Source organism: Apteryx mantelli, chromosome 1, assembly GCF_036417845.1.
Source record: "Apteryx mantelli isolate bAptMan1 chromosome 1, bAptMan1.hap1, whole genome shotgun sequence".
NCBI lineage: Eukaryota > Metazoa > Chordata > Aves > Apterygiformes > Apterygidae > Apteryx > Apteryx mantelli.
In genome coordinates this window covers 156,500,489-156,518,320 of record NC_089978.1, presented here as the reverse complement: position 1 = coordinate 156,518,320, position 17,832 = coordinate 156,500,489, and the positions used below count along the sequence as shown (strand labels likewise).

Below are 17,832 nucleotides of genomic sequence, written 5' to 3'. Positions count from 1 at the left end.
TCTAAGAAGCAGGACTTCCTACTCTGTTCTGCAGTATTTGTAAGAATATGTAGGAGAAAAGTGTAGATAAATCAGTTGGATGTGCAGATTAATTATTTAAAAAAAAAAGTTTAGAATGGGCCTCAAGAAGTTATCTTCAAGTCAGTTTAAAGAATGTTATAGCTGCAACTGATGTTTGTCTGACCTGTTCTTGAAGACCTTGAGTCAACTTGAGGAATGGCAGACATTGAAACTACTTAGTTAATTTTTTCCTCATGCTGGAGTTCAAGTTTCTGGAATTCAGTTTCAAACTCTTTATCAAGTGGTATCACCATTGTTACCGAAACATTACTTGTGGCTAGGTTTTGTCAGCTTCTGGAATGTTGCTGGGAGAGGGGGGTTGGGATGCCACCCTGCTTCTCAATCTTCTGTTTTTCAGTGGCTTGAATATATTTTAATCTCCTTTCTGGGAGAGGGAGGAAAAGAGAGTCTTACTAGCAACCTTAACTCTTAAATTGAGTGACATTGTTTTGGGTTAACATAACTTTAACTTAAGGTGTTGATTTCTATGTCAAAGCAGAGAAAGGAAAAAATATTATGTGATTTGTAAATGGTACTTTCCTTGGGCAGTCTTTAATATTCTATTCTAGTGTTAAAACAGTTTTTGAGGCTGTAGCTTGATAAGAAGGAAAAAAAAAAACATTTAGTGGTGTGAGCAATCTCACCAATCCTTTAAATGGAGCAATAAAATTATTTTGCGTGGCAGCACTTTGAAATGAATGAGGAATCTGGCCAGGCCTTACGAAAAGCAGCCTAGCCTGACTGACTTTATCAGGATTGATATGGGTCTGTGGAGAGAGGAGAGAACAGGACTATTTAAGGAGGCATTGCCACTGAATGCTTTGTAACATGCAACCAAGGCTTCTTTCACTGGGTCTGTTATGCTTAAATCTGCCCAACCAGATGCTTATCTTTGAAAGTTTAATTTGTGGTGTTCTGCTGAAGCTTCAGTCACATAAGTGAGGTGTGTCTACTCGGTCTGTCTTGCCCTGCTGTCCCTTCAGTGTGTGATGGGTACCCACCAGCATTAGGTGTAGAAGCTGAGGCTGCAGATCCATGTTACAGCTAAGCCAACATAAAGGTTAGTTGCCAGCAGAATGGATGATTCTGTTCTGTCTTTTAATACTCTTACTTGTATAGTCTAATGCTTCCTTACACTGCCCTGACATTCATTTGACCCTATTGCAATTGAAATTTCTGTAGTTAGTTTCCTGCCAATTGAGGTCTCTGAACTAAAGGGTTTTTTGTTGGTTTAGTTCCTTGCAGTTGTGTATTATGGAACTGGAGATACACTGGTGCCATTTCAAAAGATGGAACAAGAACAGGGGAGCAGCTTCATGAGTAGCTGGCTGTTAAGTAAGTTTAGCTATAATGGGTCCACTGAAAAACTCTCAGTATGAGATGTCTTTAGTTTCACTTTAGCTGCTGCTTTGGGAAAAATTTCTGTGCTCTTGAAGTGTGATGTGCTTATTTTAGAGGGCGGTTTCTTGGGTTTGATTATAGCTTTTGTAGGTGTGCACTAGAACCTAGTTTGTTGTACTACTCACCTAGTCTCTACATTGCTCTCCTGTAAATTGCAGATGGTAGTTGTTTGTTGCCATGTACTAAATGCTTGCTCAGCTGCCTGTTTTTTTAGGGGAAGGATGAATTTTAGTTGAGACTAAAGAGCAAGAGACAAAGAAAGGATGTGAAGGATGAAGCTGAAGTCCTTTTAGATACCCCCATAGTAGCTCTTATACCTACACTTGCCTTGTACTGTCAGTTATAAAGGCACAAGTGGTCTATTTCTCCCTTTCCCCATACTTTTTCATGTTTACTCTTGAACTGTAGGAAAAATATTCTTGCAAGCCTGTTTGCCATCATCACTTTGAAAGCTCAGTTCCACTTTATTAGTTTTAATAAGCTGTGTGATCCTTACTTACTGTAGTATGCCCTTGTCTGGGGAAGTAATACATCCTTACAACTTCTGTTTTAAGAAAAAATTAATAAAGGCTACAGGTTATCTAGCCCATTGCCTTGCCTCTATTCCTTCCTTCCTTTTTTTCCGTATGAGTCTGCATACTTTGGTACAACATAAAATTTCTAGAAATCTAAGTTTCAGCAGCAGTTTATGTTGGGACATTTCTGTTTGGAAGCACCTGATCTCAGTAAATCACATTGCTGCTTGGCTGCACAGTTTCATTGTATAGGAAATGTACTTGTAACTCAATATTTGCATTTTCTAACGGCAAGAAATCTGCTAATGCCTTACTTTCAGCAAAAGATAAAAATGCTAAGAAACATGCTAGGCAAAATAATCCAAATAACCACTGATTTGGGATGATGCAATGGTTTTGACCTTTATATGGAAAGTAATGCTCAGCTGTAATTGTAGGGAAGATGATAACATGGTAAGACATAGAGAACTGAAATGAAATAGTCTTGAAAAAGAAGCTGCAGCTGCACGCTCAATGAGAAGGGGTTTCACTGGCAGAAAGTCCAGAGTATTACACCTACTAAAACAGGGAATACCTTACTACTACTTCTCTTCTAGTGCAATTTCAGGCAACTGGGGTTGATTATTTCTGGAGAGGTTTAGACTTCATAGATCTTATTTTCTGCTTCTCCCCTTTTTCCCCCTGAAGAATCCATTAAATTCTGTCTTGGATCAACCACAGCTCCAAATTATGCCATAGTTACATTTTCTAACCTAGCTGGAGGCCCTGTGGCATTGGCTACATATTAAAACTGGGGCAATATTAAAACTATAGAGGAGCTCTTCCTTAATCTGGTGTGTGTTCTAGCACTTCTGGTACTCTTTCCAAATTTCTGTGTCTGGAGGGTATGGAGAGCTCTGTCGGCCAAGCGTTTCAGCTGCAAGTTCCTTAGAATCTATGCAAGCATTTAAAGTTTAAACAAACTTTAAATGTTTTGATTTGATCTTGGGGAACACATCCATCAAAAATGGCAAGTTAAGTACTGTGAAACTTTCTCAGTGTTCCTGAATCATTTGATGGAAGTTCCTGGTGGACTTTACAGGGAGTATTTGAAATGTGGTTTAATTTTTATTGGTGGTTGCAAATGAGTACTGCAGTCAGCTTAAGCCGTAATTTTGTAGTTCCAGAAAATGTAAAGCTTTATCATGCTGCTTTTACTACTGGGCAAATGCTTTGTTCACTGTTGAAGGGTTTAGTTCTTTCAGGTTTTGACCCACTGTAATGGTGGTGTGCCTTTAACCCCCAATGCTTTTATATAGTTCTCTTTTTACTCTATCCATGAAGCACAGAACAAAGCATTTTGTTGAATTGTTGTTTTATGATTAAGGTACTTAATCATTAATTCAATTAAGGCCTCACACATTGCCCTAATTTGTGGCTGTATTCAAGTTCAGACATTTCTTCCATTATGAAAAATCAAATGTAACCAACATATGATTATTTTGCATAAAGAACACATCTTTCATTGTTTAAAACAAAATAAAATAGTTGTCTGACTTTGCTCACATAATTATAATGCATACATAAAGTTACTACTAAACACCTAATGTGACTTAAGGACAGACATACTTACTCTAGTAGTAGTTTCTCAAGAGGTAAATAAGTAGTTTCTCAGAAGTGCCTGTGTTACAAACTTTCTTCTAAGGTTTGCATTTCAGTGATGACTTCCCATTGCCTTGTTTAGATGCTTTAATTCTGGAAAATGCATTGCTCAGTTTGATTTCTTACATTGTAAGAAAGTAATGGGCAGTTTAAAAACTTAAAACTGACATTGCAAGTGATTGAATGTTTTCAAGCACTGCTGTAATGCTAATTAGTGATCAGCCATAATCAATTATAGGAACAGTTGTGGTCACCTCTGGTTTAGGTCTGCCTGATATCAGCTAAAACAAAGCATTGATAAGACACTAATTTAAACTTGAAGATCAAAAAAAAAAGCTTTTGTTGATGGGTGTAAAATCTTCAAATGCTATCATCTTCCCAAACCTTTAAAGTTTAAAGCTTCAGTGCTGATCTAAAAATCTTGAATTCATTATAAAACTGAAACATAGTTAATTGGATTTTTTTTATATATATGGACTTTCGAAAAGACCACATCTTACATTTGGGCAGAAGATTTTAAAGTGCAATATCTAAGCTGCTGTTATGCTTGCTAGATCATCTTCTGCAAAGTTTAATTGTTTTTGGATATGGTATGGCTTGTATTTCTTAGCAGCTTGGCTAATGAAAAGATCGGTCTAATTCCCAAAATTCACAATGACCTTCAAGAACACTTCAAATTACCATAGTAAGAAGAAAAAGCTGTATATTTTATCAGATTGTGGTTTCACAGTATAACTAAGCAGTTGATAGTAACAACTCTTCTATAAAGTTTTCAGTAAATCTAAAACACTGACCTGAGGTGTAGAATACATTTCTTCGGGATAAGATAAATGTTTGTGCTCCAAGAATAAATGAGCACTCTATCCTTCTAGCTGGACTTCTAATTGATTTTTTTTTTTTTTTGAGCACACTACAAGGGTGCTTTTTCTTTTGATTTGGATAGTTAGGAGGTATTTAATCCATTTTTCCAGGTTTGCCATTAAAGAATAACTGCACTAGTTATGAAATACACACTTGGGCTCTCTATCACACAAGTTCTTCCCACGGTTTTTCCTCTAATAAAGCTGGAGTTTTGTCTTGCCCCTCTGGGTTAGAGACAGTGTAGAATTGTAGAATTTATTAATTGGGATTTGAGCCAAATAAACTAGAAAGAAATGAGACAGAGACCCAAATAACATTCAAGTTCTAGTCTGACTTCTCAGAGATCAAACTCTATACTCAGAAGTATTTTAAAATCCTGAACAGTATCTTGATTTTAAAGGGGCTATTGTGAGCCTGTGCTTTTTCTTAGGGTTCTTAGGTTTAGATCTCCAAGTCTCTTCTGATATACTGGATAGAGTTATAAGATGCCTAAAATGTTGCTATAAATGTTCTCTGCAGCAGTTGTTACTGTTCTCTGCACCAGTGGTGAAAGTATTGCTGAGCAAGTCTAACAATTTAACAATACAAAATGGTATCAGTACTCAAAGATTGAAAGACCTGTGTACTAAAAAACACAGTGGCTGAAACAGTTTTACTCACCTCAAAAAGGAGTGGTTGAACTAACTTTTACTTAACATTTGAGATAGCAACAAAATACGCTGCAGAACTTTCTTGTGTAGGGAGCAATTATAAATAAAGTAATATAATAAAAATAAAGTAATAAAATAAAGTAATTTTATTGTGTATTAAAGAAGATTGTTTTCAGTAACTTTGCAGTCAAGCAAAAAATATAGTAATAACTTTACAAAAGTGAATGATTTGGGGGCATGAGAATGCTTTTTGCTAAGTATAATCTTGTTAATTAAAACTTACATTTCCATTTGAAAGCTCAGAATGATCTCTCTTCATGGGGAAGACTGAAAAGGAGAAACTCACGTAGATTATTTTGTCTAGGGTAACAGAAGACTGAAAGGTGGATAGCAATTTTCATAATCTTATTTGAATAATCACCATTGTTCTCATATTCCAGTTGCTCAAAGCAAAAACAGGAATAGAAAAGGTCAAAGTTCTAGTCAGAACTTCCTCCACAGACCTTATGTACTCACATCTCTCAATATATTGAGATAAAAGAATTGAATTGAAGTGGTACAGGGGGAGGGTATTGATCACTCCCTAATACCATAGTATCTCAGTTAACCAAGTAGCTGTATTAGTTTAGTTCAAATTTTCAACCATCACACTCTAGCTGGTTTGATGTTACGTTCCTATTTGATAGGTTTCACTTTAACGTCTCTTGTTTCTTGACTTTCAGGGATCAGTTCATCTTTACAGGATGGGTGTTTTTTGCCAAAAAAAGTGAATACATAAAAAATGCTGCATACAATTTCTTTATATGGTACAAGCAGTAAGTATGTGTAATAACATAAAACCATTTTTGCAGGCATGGCTAAATATTAAGTGTGGACCAGCTTGCTAATAATTTTTATATTGAATGTGAGTTCTGTCAATTCAGTAACTAAGAAATTGTCCCATTCTGATTTTGTTTGTTACCTGTTATGTGTAGTGTGATTATCTCAATGGCTTGCAGCTGCTAAGTTCCCAGTAACAGGTTTGCTGTATTGGGTGATCTGTTCCACCTTTTAAGATAACTGAGACATATCCTTTAGACAGAATTAACATAAAGCTAGAATTTGAGGCCTCAAGTTGCTTTGTATCAAAAGGGGACAAGGTGTGGGCTTTAAGCAGGTAGTGTCCTAGACTTGCTTCTGTTTGTTTCCACAGCAGATTTACTTTCTGTATTACAGGTCAGGGTTATGTTTTCTATTTTTTCAGGTGGAAAATTCCTTGAAAGGTTCTTCTTTTTTTTTTACCAAAGGAATATTTTGAAAGCATGTTTCTTGTATCCCTAGGGATGATATGTTGAAATGATTTTTCAGAGCTGGTGAATCCACTTAAGCCAGGCAGTGGCTTAGGTGTACATCTTGCTAACAGCTGGAGACAAGCTTGCTTTATTGCATATAGCTACCTGAATAACAGTGCTACCTATCAGTGTATGCCAACAAAAGCAGTACAAAGATACAGCCCATTCTCAAGGTCAGGAAGAAATTTGGGAAATTTGGTCTTTCTTTTACAGAAGAGAGCCACGTTAGAGAACTGAGATATGTGTAGCACTGCTGGACTTAAAGGCACTGGCATATATTCTTCTAGTTTAAATTGTTGTAGCTGTTTGATTATTGTCCCAGAAGCACAACTCTTTTAGGAAGAATTGCTGTCTTAACATATGTGAAAATGGGAGCTGTATCATGAGAACTTGGCTTAAAGAGACTACAGTGACTTTCCTGGTGTCTGGAGAAAGAATCCAAATACTGTGAGGAGTTTTGTGCAAATCAAGGCATTAAAAATAAATACGATTTGTTCCCTGAATTGTTCATAGATTAATAGTGAACCACACATACTGTTCTTCTAAGGCCTGTGCTGAACTAGGAAAGACTGAAGGACTGAACTGAATGCTGTGTTTCAGACTTCATTAGAAATGAACGGATGATAAAACTTTCGCAGATTTTAGTTCGTCTGCTTTCAAAATGTTTAGGCTGAGACTTAACAAGACAATCTGACCAAAATCCAATTGACAACAATATCCAGTTTGACGTTGTATTCAGCTGATAGCCATTCTTTGGTTCTTACTTGGTCTCGAAAATTGCTGATAATCCTTTTCTGATAATACTACTGGTTTCTGAAAATTTTGTCAGCGATTGCATTTTAATCCTTCTTAAAAGCTTTGTGTTGCTTATATTGCTTAAATAAGAAAAGCAGATGAATAGATGTAGGCTTGGTAAAGAGCACTTTGTTTCCCTTGTTGCATTTCACATATCAGGGCAGTATAAGTGTATAATCTCTGGGGGCACAGACTATCAGTAAAAGTAAACCCGTATAGATGTAACATTTTTCTGTCAAACTTAAAGTAGAATGAATTAAATCTTAAGGTATTATTGCTACCATAAGTAATGTAATACCTCTAGGCCAGAGTTGAGATGTGCTTTTCTAATAAATACCTCTCTGGTCAGACTAGAGATCAAAAAAATATATTCTTAAAACATAACTTTTGAAGAACCTGTTTTGCAGATTCCTCCAAAACTTATTTTGGATAATCCACCATTTAAAAATTATCATGCCTCATTTGTACAGTATACAGCCCAAAAATAGTTTTGGGGACTCTTAGTATATCTTTCAAGTAATGAGGATAAGTACAAGTTTATGAAAACTTGTAGCGTAGTCTCCCAAAGGCTAAACCTACAGAGTTTTGCAGAGTAATACCTAAAACTGTTCCGTCGGGATCTGACTTTCAACTGGTAATATTATCTTGCTCTGGTTTACTGATAATGAAAGTAATTAGATGTACTCTGAAAGAACACTTTGTTTAAAGTTCAAAAGAAGGGCTTGTTGTCTAATGCCTTCTTTAGCTGTAGTTAATTCTTTTTGTTTATACTACTAATGTCTTGTTTTTAAGAACTATCCTATTGAGTTAGACCATTTATAAACTGTTTAGCTGCCGCCTCCCCCCCCCCCCCAACAGTGGCAAAAGGGATGCCATTTGGGAAGAGCTGTGAGTTTGACTGCTTTTGGTGATCTGTTCCCCTCATACTTCAGAGTATCCCCAGTTGTTGTATTAGGGATTTTAAAGGTTCATGCATGTCTGTTCCCTTTAATAAGCATTTATAGATCTCTTGTCTATGTATTTGTTTCGGTCCTTTTTGAAACAGCTGATACCAACTTCCTATGGTAACTAATTCCAGAAGTTAGCTGCTTGTTCTGTAAGCCAGTCTTCTAGCTTCATCAAGTACCCCCATTCCAGTTTTACAGGTTTTGGTAATAGTTCTGCAATGACCTTACCTGCTGCCTTCATGATTTTTTTCTGAACTGCAGCTGTATCCCAGTAGCTGTTGTGCTGCCTTGTTTGTCCTAGTGGGACAAGAGACCAAGCGGGACAAAAATCCAAGCATTCATGGTTGTTCTTACTACTCTGTCAAAGAAAGCATCTGTGTGTGTGTGTAAAGTTGTTAACATTTTATCTTTGTTCTTTTCCATATATACACGTATATGTGTGTATATGTATATATGGAAAAGAACATGGTTTGTTCCCCAATTTGTTCATAGATTAATAGTGAACCACAAACACTGTTCTTTTCCATATGTACATATATGTGTGTGTGTACATATGGAAAAGAACATAAAGATAAAGTATTAGCTACTTTGGGCAACTAGAGAATACTGTGGAATCATTTTACTTCAATGAACTTTTCAATGAACTTGCTTCCAGGCAGTGTTGTGCTTCTGAAAATTAAAGTCATCTCGACCTGAACTTGATTATGTCTTTCTCATTCTGTAGAATGCTGGAAGGAATCTTTCTGCCTAGTTAAGGAGCCATTCTTCTAACTTTTTAATACTGACTGTATTAAACTGTCTTTTTCTTAGTTATGACCCTCTTATCTTACATTCAATAAAGCTGTTTTAGAAACTCAGATCTTACATGCCTGTAACTGTTTTCTGAAATATAAATGTACACAACAAATGCAATACAAAATTGTGTAAATTAGCATAAAGCTTGAAGTCCTAATGACATATTTGAAGTATCTTGTAACTTTCAATATCCTAAAGTACTCCTTAAAAATATATATATTATATAAAAATATGTGAATAAACTATTAATATAAGTGTGTGTATATATATAGAGAGAGAGAGTGTAAGCAAGAGTGAACACTCTATGGAGAAAACAAAGCTCTGATTAATCATAGTGTATATATATATATATATTTTTTTTTTTTCTATCTGGTGTCAGTAGCCTTCTATTTCCCAGCATTAGAGTTGCATAGTAGAGATCAGTTCCAGAACAGTACAAACACAATCATGATGTTTGCCTTATCTGGTGGTATCAGGAGCTATATGCAAGTTTATAGATCTGTTCACTGTGACAAACAGTGAAGAACTGTTAAATCACTTGCCTCACTTGCCAACTGTCTTGTGAATGGCCTAGCACCTTGGTCCGGTGTTTTCTCTGCAGCAAAGAGTGGTGGTGATTTGATCTGTTGCTTCTTTCAAAGACTGCTGTCTAGCATGGATCCTTGTAGGATTTCACACTGTCCTTATTTTCATCAATATCTGATTGTGATGTTTGTATCAGGATGAAAACACTTAAAACTTTATATTTTCTTTGCACTGAATTAGCTCTCTTGAAAGAAGGTGTCAGTGCCTTGTAGGCTTTCCATCCTTGGAAGGGGATAAAAAAAAATTGGTTGGTTCAGGCAAGGTAGCCCTTGATGTTTGCAGGAGATGGAAGGAAAGAAAGAACTTTGTACTAGCAGCAGTTCTGCCTCTTTGGTTGTAGGTTTACTAAACTCTGTTAACATAGTGCAAAATATTGAGGGCTTTTTTGGGAGAACAGAAATCTTGTCTTTTAATGGTGGAGGCTGGATTTTTTTCACCTGTTTTTTTTTAAAAATGTGTAGCATCAAAGGCTCTGTCTTCTCATGTGTATTCTGGCACATAGATGTGAAGTTTGTGGAAAATATTCAGCTTCCAAAATGATGCTCAAATGTTATTTACCTGTATCTCTTGGAGGTAAATGTGTGCTGGGCAAAGCACAGAATCTTATTTGTGTGGGTTTTTTTCTGCTGTAAATTGCTGAAAGGTATGTTAAAGGTGTTGTCAAAAGAAAAGTTAAACTAGTCTTCTTGATACCACCTACAAGTTCACTCCTACAGGTTGTCTTGTATTTCAGTTCTTCCACATAATGAAGATGTATTACCACATGGATCTAGTGTTCTTACCAATACTGAAGGAATGTTTTCATGTATATAATGTTTTGTGTAGTTTGTCACAGCATTGTCAACTTGTGATTGCTTTGGGGATTTACCTATTTTGGGAATAGCTTAAAAAGCTTGAGCAGTTTATTATACTGAAGACTGTGGTATGTAGAATATTTCTTTTTCTAGTTATGGTAGCATATCTAACAGGTCTGTCAATACAAGCCATTTTAAATGTTAAATGTTAAATACCTACTTTGGTTGGGAAATTGTAGAACGTGTGTAAATCAATTTGTGGTATTCTAATAATAAACTGTTTACCTGTAAAATTGCAGTAGTACATGCTTTAATCTGAACTGTAGCAGTTAGCTAAATGATAAATTGTGGCTTTTAAAACCATGTTGTCACTCTGTAGAATCTTTGATTTTTCACAGGTCACCAACTCCTCAAATGTATGAGGCAGAAAAGCAGACCTATATCTAAGCTAAAAGTTCACTCTATAGTTTAAAATTATTTCAGTTAAGTTATGAATATCTTTTATAAATAAATGCTGAAACATTGGAGAGTCTTATGATTTAGTTCGGTTCTTTAAAATTCAAGATGAATACTGACAGGTCAGTTACTGTGTAGTCCCTTTTTTCAAACTTAAATTTCTTCAGGTTTTCAGAATTAAATATAAGACAAAAAACAACTTTGAAGCCCTTTAATTTCTGCATGGATTCTAATCTGAGAGTGCTAGCTAGATGGTGGCAATATTCAACATCTGCAAGAGAAGCTATTACTGCTATTATGACTATCTTTCTCCCAGACCACCTGAGATAGTGATTGACAAATGTGTTAAATTTCTCAGTTTTTTCACAGAGAAAAATGTTTTACAAACAATGGGTTTCAATGGTAAGTCTATGTTAAAATCCCTTTTCTGCCTAAGTTGTCATATGACCAAGTAGTCATTTTTTGGGATGAACCGATTCAGCTCACATTCATGCCCATCAAGGCACTGCTGCAGCATCCTGGTCAGGTGTGTTATGTAGTGACAGGAGGAGTAGTGAATGCTGTGGTCACTCCTGTCGCTTGACTGAATTTAGTGCATGAGCACAAAAAGGTACGTCTGTATTCTGCTGCCCGAAAAGTAGGAGAGAAAACGAGCAATTGCAGTTCTCTCTCCTAATTCTTTCCTGCAGTTCTCGAGACAGTTTTATTTTCCCAGGCTCTTGATAGCAGAAACTTTTTTCCCTGCCCCACAGCTGACTACTGCCAAACAATCCGTTTAACTTGTGTCGTGCTCCCAAGGGTCTCTGCAGGCTGCAAGCAAGACGAATGGTTGTGACAGGGTCCATTTGGCCAGTGCCACGGGAGAAGCACTGCTGCTTTTGAAACCACTGTAAAGCATTCTCCTCAGAATGGAGGGTGGAATATTTCCGTGTTTGAAACACCTCATCTCTTCAAACTTGTGAATATTCAATGTGAAAGATAGTATTGGCAGCAAGTTACAGCAATGTGGGATGCAGCTTATTAGATTGTTAGAAAGTCAGTTAAATGGGAAGCTTATTCAGACTGTGAGTTATCCTGGGAATAAATAAATGGTTTTAGGTGTGGAACTTTACTGTGTTTTTTGTTGTTTGTTTTAATGTATATTTTTTTTCAGTAAAGAAGCTCTCAAAATATTAGGTCCATCATTTTCTTAGAAAGCTATTGGGTGTCCTTTACTATTAATCTGTGCACTTTCTTCTGTGTAATGTGAGGGAGGAGAGACTTGTACTTATTCTAAGGATAGGTTAAATTACAATTAAAGACAGAACTCTGCAGTGCGTGTACATACCGAAGAATGTTAGTACCAAAGTATTCTTACTGTCATTTTATTGACCTAATTTAGATATCTTAAAATGAGATTTGCATATCTTCCCAAAAGGAGATGTTCTGGAACTAACTTACCTTCAGGAAACATCTCTATCTCTGTAGTCCTGTGTTTTCTGATAACTTTTTATCCCTTTATTATTTTAACTACCCTATTTACATTTAGCCTGGGTTTTCACTTTCATGTGCATGACTATACAGTGCTCAAAACAAATGTGACTAGCTGATCTCTTTGCTTCTAACTGTTAATTTCCTTCTCTGTTTCTGACATTAATGCTACTTCTGCTTACTCTTCTGCAGTTTGTATAGTTGGTACATTTCTGTTACTTTGTGTGAAGTAATGTCAGATTTGTAAATAAAAGTAATTTTGGCTCTATATTCTGTTCTGTTGCTTTTAGGGAGGCCTAGCTTATTCAAAAAAAATCTTGTTTGGTTTCTGACTTTAAGAATTTTTTTAATGTAGCAAGCATGCCTTTTTAATTTTTCAAAATGGAGTGAAGCACAATGCTAGATGAATGTGATCTTTATGACGCAGAAAAATGGGGTATGATTCTCTGTTTAGTCAGACTGGTTATGAAACAACCTTAGTCATATTCCTTGAGTCTAGAACTCATTGGTCATTCTTTTGTCATAGGTTTGGCTTTTATGCAGGTGCTGTCTGCAGTAAGGATGATTCTTGGTTCCTCTGGTGTATACATTCTGTAAAGCCTTTAATCAGTCATATTCAGTACTATTTATGAGCAGAAAATGAAGCAAATTTAAGTTAGGTCTTGTCTAATCCCTTTGGCAACCATTGAGTTTTAATCCAAAATAGGATTAAGTACTGTACAGAGGCTTACTCTGGAATTTTGTTATGGTGGATGATAGAGCTCCTCACTCACCTCTTTGACTTATTTTTATTTTGTTAATAAGTAAGCTCTTCCAGAGGTTGCATGATTATTTTGTCATATGGAAAAGCTTATTGCACCCTGGTTTCATAAAAGGTGTGAGATTGAATTTTTGCATTCATATAAGTAGCTGCTAGAAACAAAAAACTTTTGGCTCTATCCTGTATTAATTAATAATTTGATCTTTCAGCTGGCTATGTGACAAAAGTTATGTGACTGACTTCTCAAACTTTATGCCTTCTGACCAGGAAAAAAAAGTGTGCTGAATAGTTTCACAGATAAATGTGGCCTGTTTGGTTTCAAAGTGGAAAAAATGCATTGGAATAAAAAGCTATATGTAATCAATATAATTATCCAAGGTAAGTAACTGTTGTGACACACCTAATACTATAATGCAGCCTTCCTTTATGAATTGACAGTCCTTTTCAATGTCTTCACAGGGTGCTGATAAGACTGTGAAAGGCCCAGATGGACTAACTGCCTTTGAAGCCACTGACAACCAGGCAATCAAAACTCTTCTTCAGTGACGGATGGACTGATATCTTAAATGTCTCTCCTGTGGCCTCACACTGCTGCCTGTCTGTCACTCTTTGCATCTTCCAGCTTCTTCAGCTAAATACTTTGGGGGGGGAGGGAAATTCTCTGTGAATCAGACTAGTTAGGGGCTTGTATCAAAGATAATATGTTTGGAGAGGGTTGAAAACTATTACAAACAGTGTCCCTCTAGGACTTCTTTTCAGTGCACAATCTCTTCTCATTTCTAGTGAAAATAGAGGGAGGAAGAGAGACCACGATCTCGAATTTTTGGCTTGTAAACTTCCTAAGTTAGTCCTAAGGTTTTTGTTCAAAGATCCATTTAGATGGAAGTATTGTGCTATGTACCTAAGACTGTAATTGTGAAGGAGACAATAGTCCCATGATATTAGTGTCTGCCATAATCTGAAGTGTAGTAATATAGATGGCTGGGTTGCTTTTCTCTCCTCTCTCAATGGGTAGCTTTATCCTTTTGCCTAAAGCTTACATTGCAGTTCTGAGGACTTTTGATAATAGTTATTGGAGCTGTTCTTCATATTGACTAATTGGATGTCACACTACTGTTTTTCTGACTCTTGAGTAAACTAGGAAAGATCAGCTGAGGCAAGGCCTTGTTACACTCCAGAATATCTGCCAAGGTACTTATGGATGCTTGAACTTTTTCTTTCCCATATGTGTTCTAGTGCAGAAAAGAAGTTTTAACCAGCTGTTTTTGAGAAAATTAAAAATGTCACGAGTTATTTCCAGAAGGATTGTAAGAAGGAATTTCTTTACTCATCATATCAGCCTAAAATCAATAGGCTGAAATGCATAGGCTGTGAAAGTTTCAGGCTGTTTGGTATGCAAGGATAATCAAATGAAATGTGCAAAACGAACAATAATTATTTAGACATTCATATCAAAGGTAAATATAGTTGCTAAACTTTTTGGTAAACTTTTAAACTACATGTAAAGCTTCCTAAGTTTAGCTGTTAGGAACAGGAAGACTTACAAGTAGAAATCTTAACAACTTGCTATAACTACCAAAGGGGGGGGGAGAAGCATTAATTGTGCATGTCCTTGAATTCACGTTTCATTGCTGACTGAATGAACCTCTTAAAATTTATTATTAAGGCATGGAGCTTGTTCTGAAAGCTCCCACTACAGCCCTACCACATTAACTGTCAACTTCTAGGTAAGATTTACTGTATCACTAAACATGACAGTACTATGACAGCCTTGACAACTCATGGGAAGGTATTTAAAATAGTGATAGGGATTCCTGTCACATTCTACAGTTCTCAGGAAGGTCTGAGCTTATGGCTTTCATCCTGAAAATTTTCTTCAGACTGCTGATTCACTCAAGAGTGAATAACAGGTTTTATAACAAAAAAGCTTATACCACAAAGTTGTACATCTTCCTTTTTTTAAATACAGATTTCAAACTTTCTGATACCATACAAAAAAAGTGTATATAAAATTTTATGCTGAATTCTTAAACAAAAGTAGCTGATATTATTTTGATATCATGGCTGAAATTGGGAGGGTATGTAGAAGTAGGCTAGTGACTACCACTCAAATATTTAATGGAGATTAGTTTTACTTGAATCATGTTGCATATTATTATTGAATGTCTCAGCTATAAAACACTTTGCGTTTAAATGGTAAAATGAGACCCAAAACTGATTTACATGTACACATCTCATAAGAAAAGCAATGAGGGGGGAAAAAAAATCAGCTCTGGCCATAAACTATACAGCGCAATTAATCTTTGCTTCTTGGAAATTGGTGGCAAGAAAGAGCAGAAAGATTGGAAATCGGCGGTAAATCAGTTGGTGAGCTGTTGATAGAATGACAAGCATGCTTGGTGAGCAGGACTTATTAATGAGTATTTAAAGGTAATTCTGTAATCTTAACTCTGATTAGTGCTGAATTGTCATGTTATTGCAAGTGTGAACATAGAATATAAGTTTAACTTTTTATTCAGCTATGAAAGTAACCATCCTTGGCATAAATTTGTCTCCATATTATGCTATTAAAAACTTAGCTATTAAAATACTAGTCTAGAAAACTGCGATCTGTTCTATGTGGAAAACAAGTTTTTTGTGTTGATTAGTGTCAAATTGTCTGGCCATAGGTTTTTGTTTTGTTTTTTTTCCCCCTCTCCTTTGCTCTTCCCTTTTCCCTGCCCCTGCCTTCAACTCTCATTTAAGTGAGCATTACCATAGTAAAGAAACATCATCTTTGTACTAACTCTTCTGGTGATTCACTGAGGCAATTTTGCCATCCTTTTTCTACAAATGTGTAAACACCTTATTCTTTCTTACTTGAGGAAAAAATGCAAACAAACTTCAAGGCAAGTGTGAATTTGGCTGTAGTGTACACCCAGGCTGCCTTTCCAGATAGTTAAAAGATGGCATTTGGTGTTTGAATCATAAAAAAGAAATACTTTTTTTGCTTTTTTGCACTACATGAGAGGTGATTGATCATTTTGCCCCGGACTTTTAAAAAAATGATGATAAAAGCTAAACTTTCATAATTGTCTAGAAACTGGGCTTGTTCATTCATTCCCTTCCTTTTAGCTATGTTGTGAAGAAAAAATTGGGTGCCTACCTGTATCTTTGAGTAGGTCCTAACTAGATGAAAATACCAAACTGTAAGTTATTTTACATTCTGTAAACAGTAGTTAAATACTTTGTCAGACTGGAAGTGAATACACTTGGGAATCTACTCTCTTCTTGCACCTTTTCCTTTCAAATTTTTGCTCAATAAGTTATAACCTAAAATGCATTTTGGATTTTATACCCTGCTGCTCCTTTTTCTTAAGGAGGAGTAAGTGGAAAAAGAAATACAATAATTAAATGGAAATTTTCTCCTTTTTCTTGAACATAGCATTGAATTATTTGTAGAAGAGGCTGGTAAGAGTGGAGTGTCCTAGGTCAAGCAATTGCAGTGTTGCATGCAAAATCTCAAAATAAACTGTCTTAATTATATTTTGTAAATGGATAAACAATCATCTTTCTACGCAGTGATGGAAGAAAATTAGTGCTTTGTGCATTTTGATATTTGACTTCCTCTTTTCATCATTGTAACTGTTTTGACACAGTTGGGTTCATCATTATCATGGTTCATAGACATCAGAATGCTAAATGATACTGTATTTTTAAGTTTGTGTTGCAAGAACGAATGGAATAAACTTGAATTGTGTGATATAAGAATTTGTAGTTTTATTTCCCCCTCTTCCTTCTGCTCCTGTGTTTTCTTAATTTCTTTGCTGGCTACAAATACGTGTTTGCCTGGAAGGCATATAAATTCCATCTCATGTTTAGAGTGATTAAAACATTCAGATCCTTAAGACTTAAATGTGGAATGGAAACTACTATGAAAACTAAATCTAGAAAGGTGATTTTTTTTTAAATTACATAAATACATTTTAAAAGATGTTTTGATAAATCCTGTGGTTCTGTAGTCTATTTCCCTCTTAAATGATAATGCATGGTGTTGAAGATCTCTTATCCATGTTAAATTCTAGGAGGCAGTCTGTGGGCAGATGATGTCCCTCTGCGTTGTCTGCGAAGGTTAAATCAATTCATTCTCTTCATAATTATCTAGAAATGTATAGTCATTACTTGCTGCATCTTTACTGTCACATCAGAGTTCCATTTAGTAACTTTGTCTGTCAGTAGAGATTTAGATCTAACAGCTTGAATTGTTTGATGGGATTTATTTTTTAAATGTATGGTTTTTAAAGAAAGTGGTACAGGGAGGTGGTATATTGAAGTGGGAAAATTGCATAAATATGGAAAAATAGTACTTCAAAAGAAATTTCTTTTCATTTTTGGTGCTAAAATTTGAGAACAGGAACTTCTAATGCATTGCAATTTACATCAAAGTGTTGGAAAATAGAAGAGGGACATGTACATCATACACAACCTTCCAAAGCAGTTCAAATAGTGTGTTGGCCAGTGGTAATTCCTAAGTGTGGCATGGTTCAGTTCCTGTTCCTGTCTTGGGTTTGGGTTTTTTGTTTGTTTTTGCTTAATGGATAGCTTTTCTGTAAGAGCAAGCATTAGCTAAGATTCAGAATGCAGACATTGCTTATGCTGTTCAGTGGCTGGATAACCAAATTAGTCTGCACATGTAAACACTTTTCCTCATGTGCTTTGTCTGTGGCTGATCTTTTGGAGCAAATTCTTTTCTCAGCTGTCTTCCAGAATAAAGTTGGCCTGAAAAAGCAGT

At 35.8% G+C, this 17,832-nt stretch overlaps 1 protein-coding gene across 1 annotated transcript in view; it reads left to right on the top strand.

The window, feature by feature from the left end:
* Positions 1-16,811, top strand: part of MTPN (myotrophin) — a 51,139-nt gene extending 34,328 nt beyond the window's left edge. Inside the window, exon 4 of the mRNA XM_067307783.1 lies at positions 13,521-16,811. Coding sequence (XP_067163884.1) covers positions 13,521-13,607 — 87 coding nt within the window. The 3' untranslated portion in view covers positions 13,608-16,811. The remainder of the gene's footprint in view (positions 1-13,520) is intronic.
* The last annotated feature ends 1,021 nt before the right edge of the window (positions 16,812-17,832 follow it).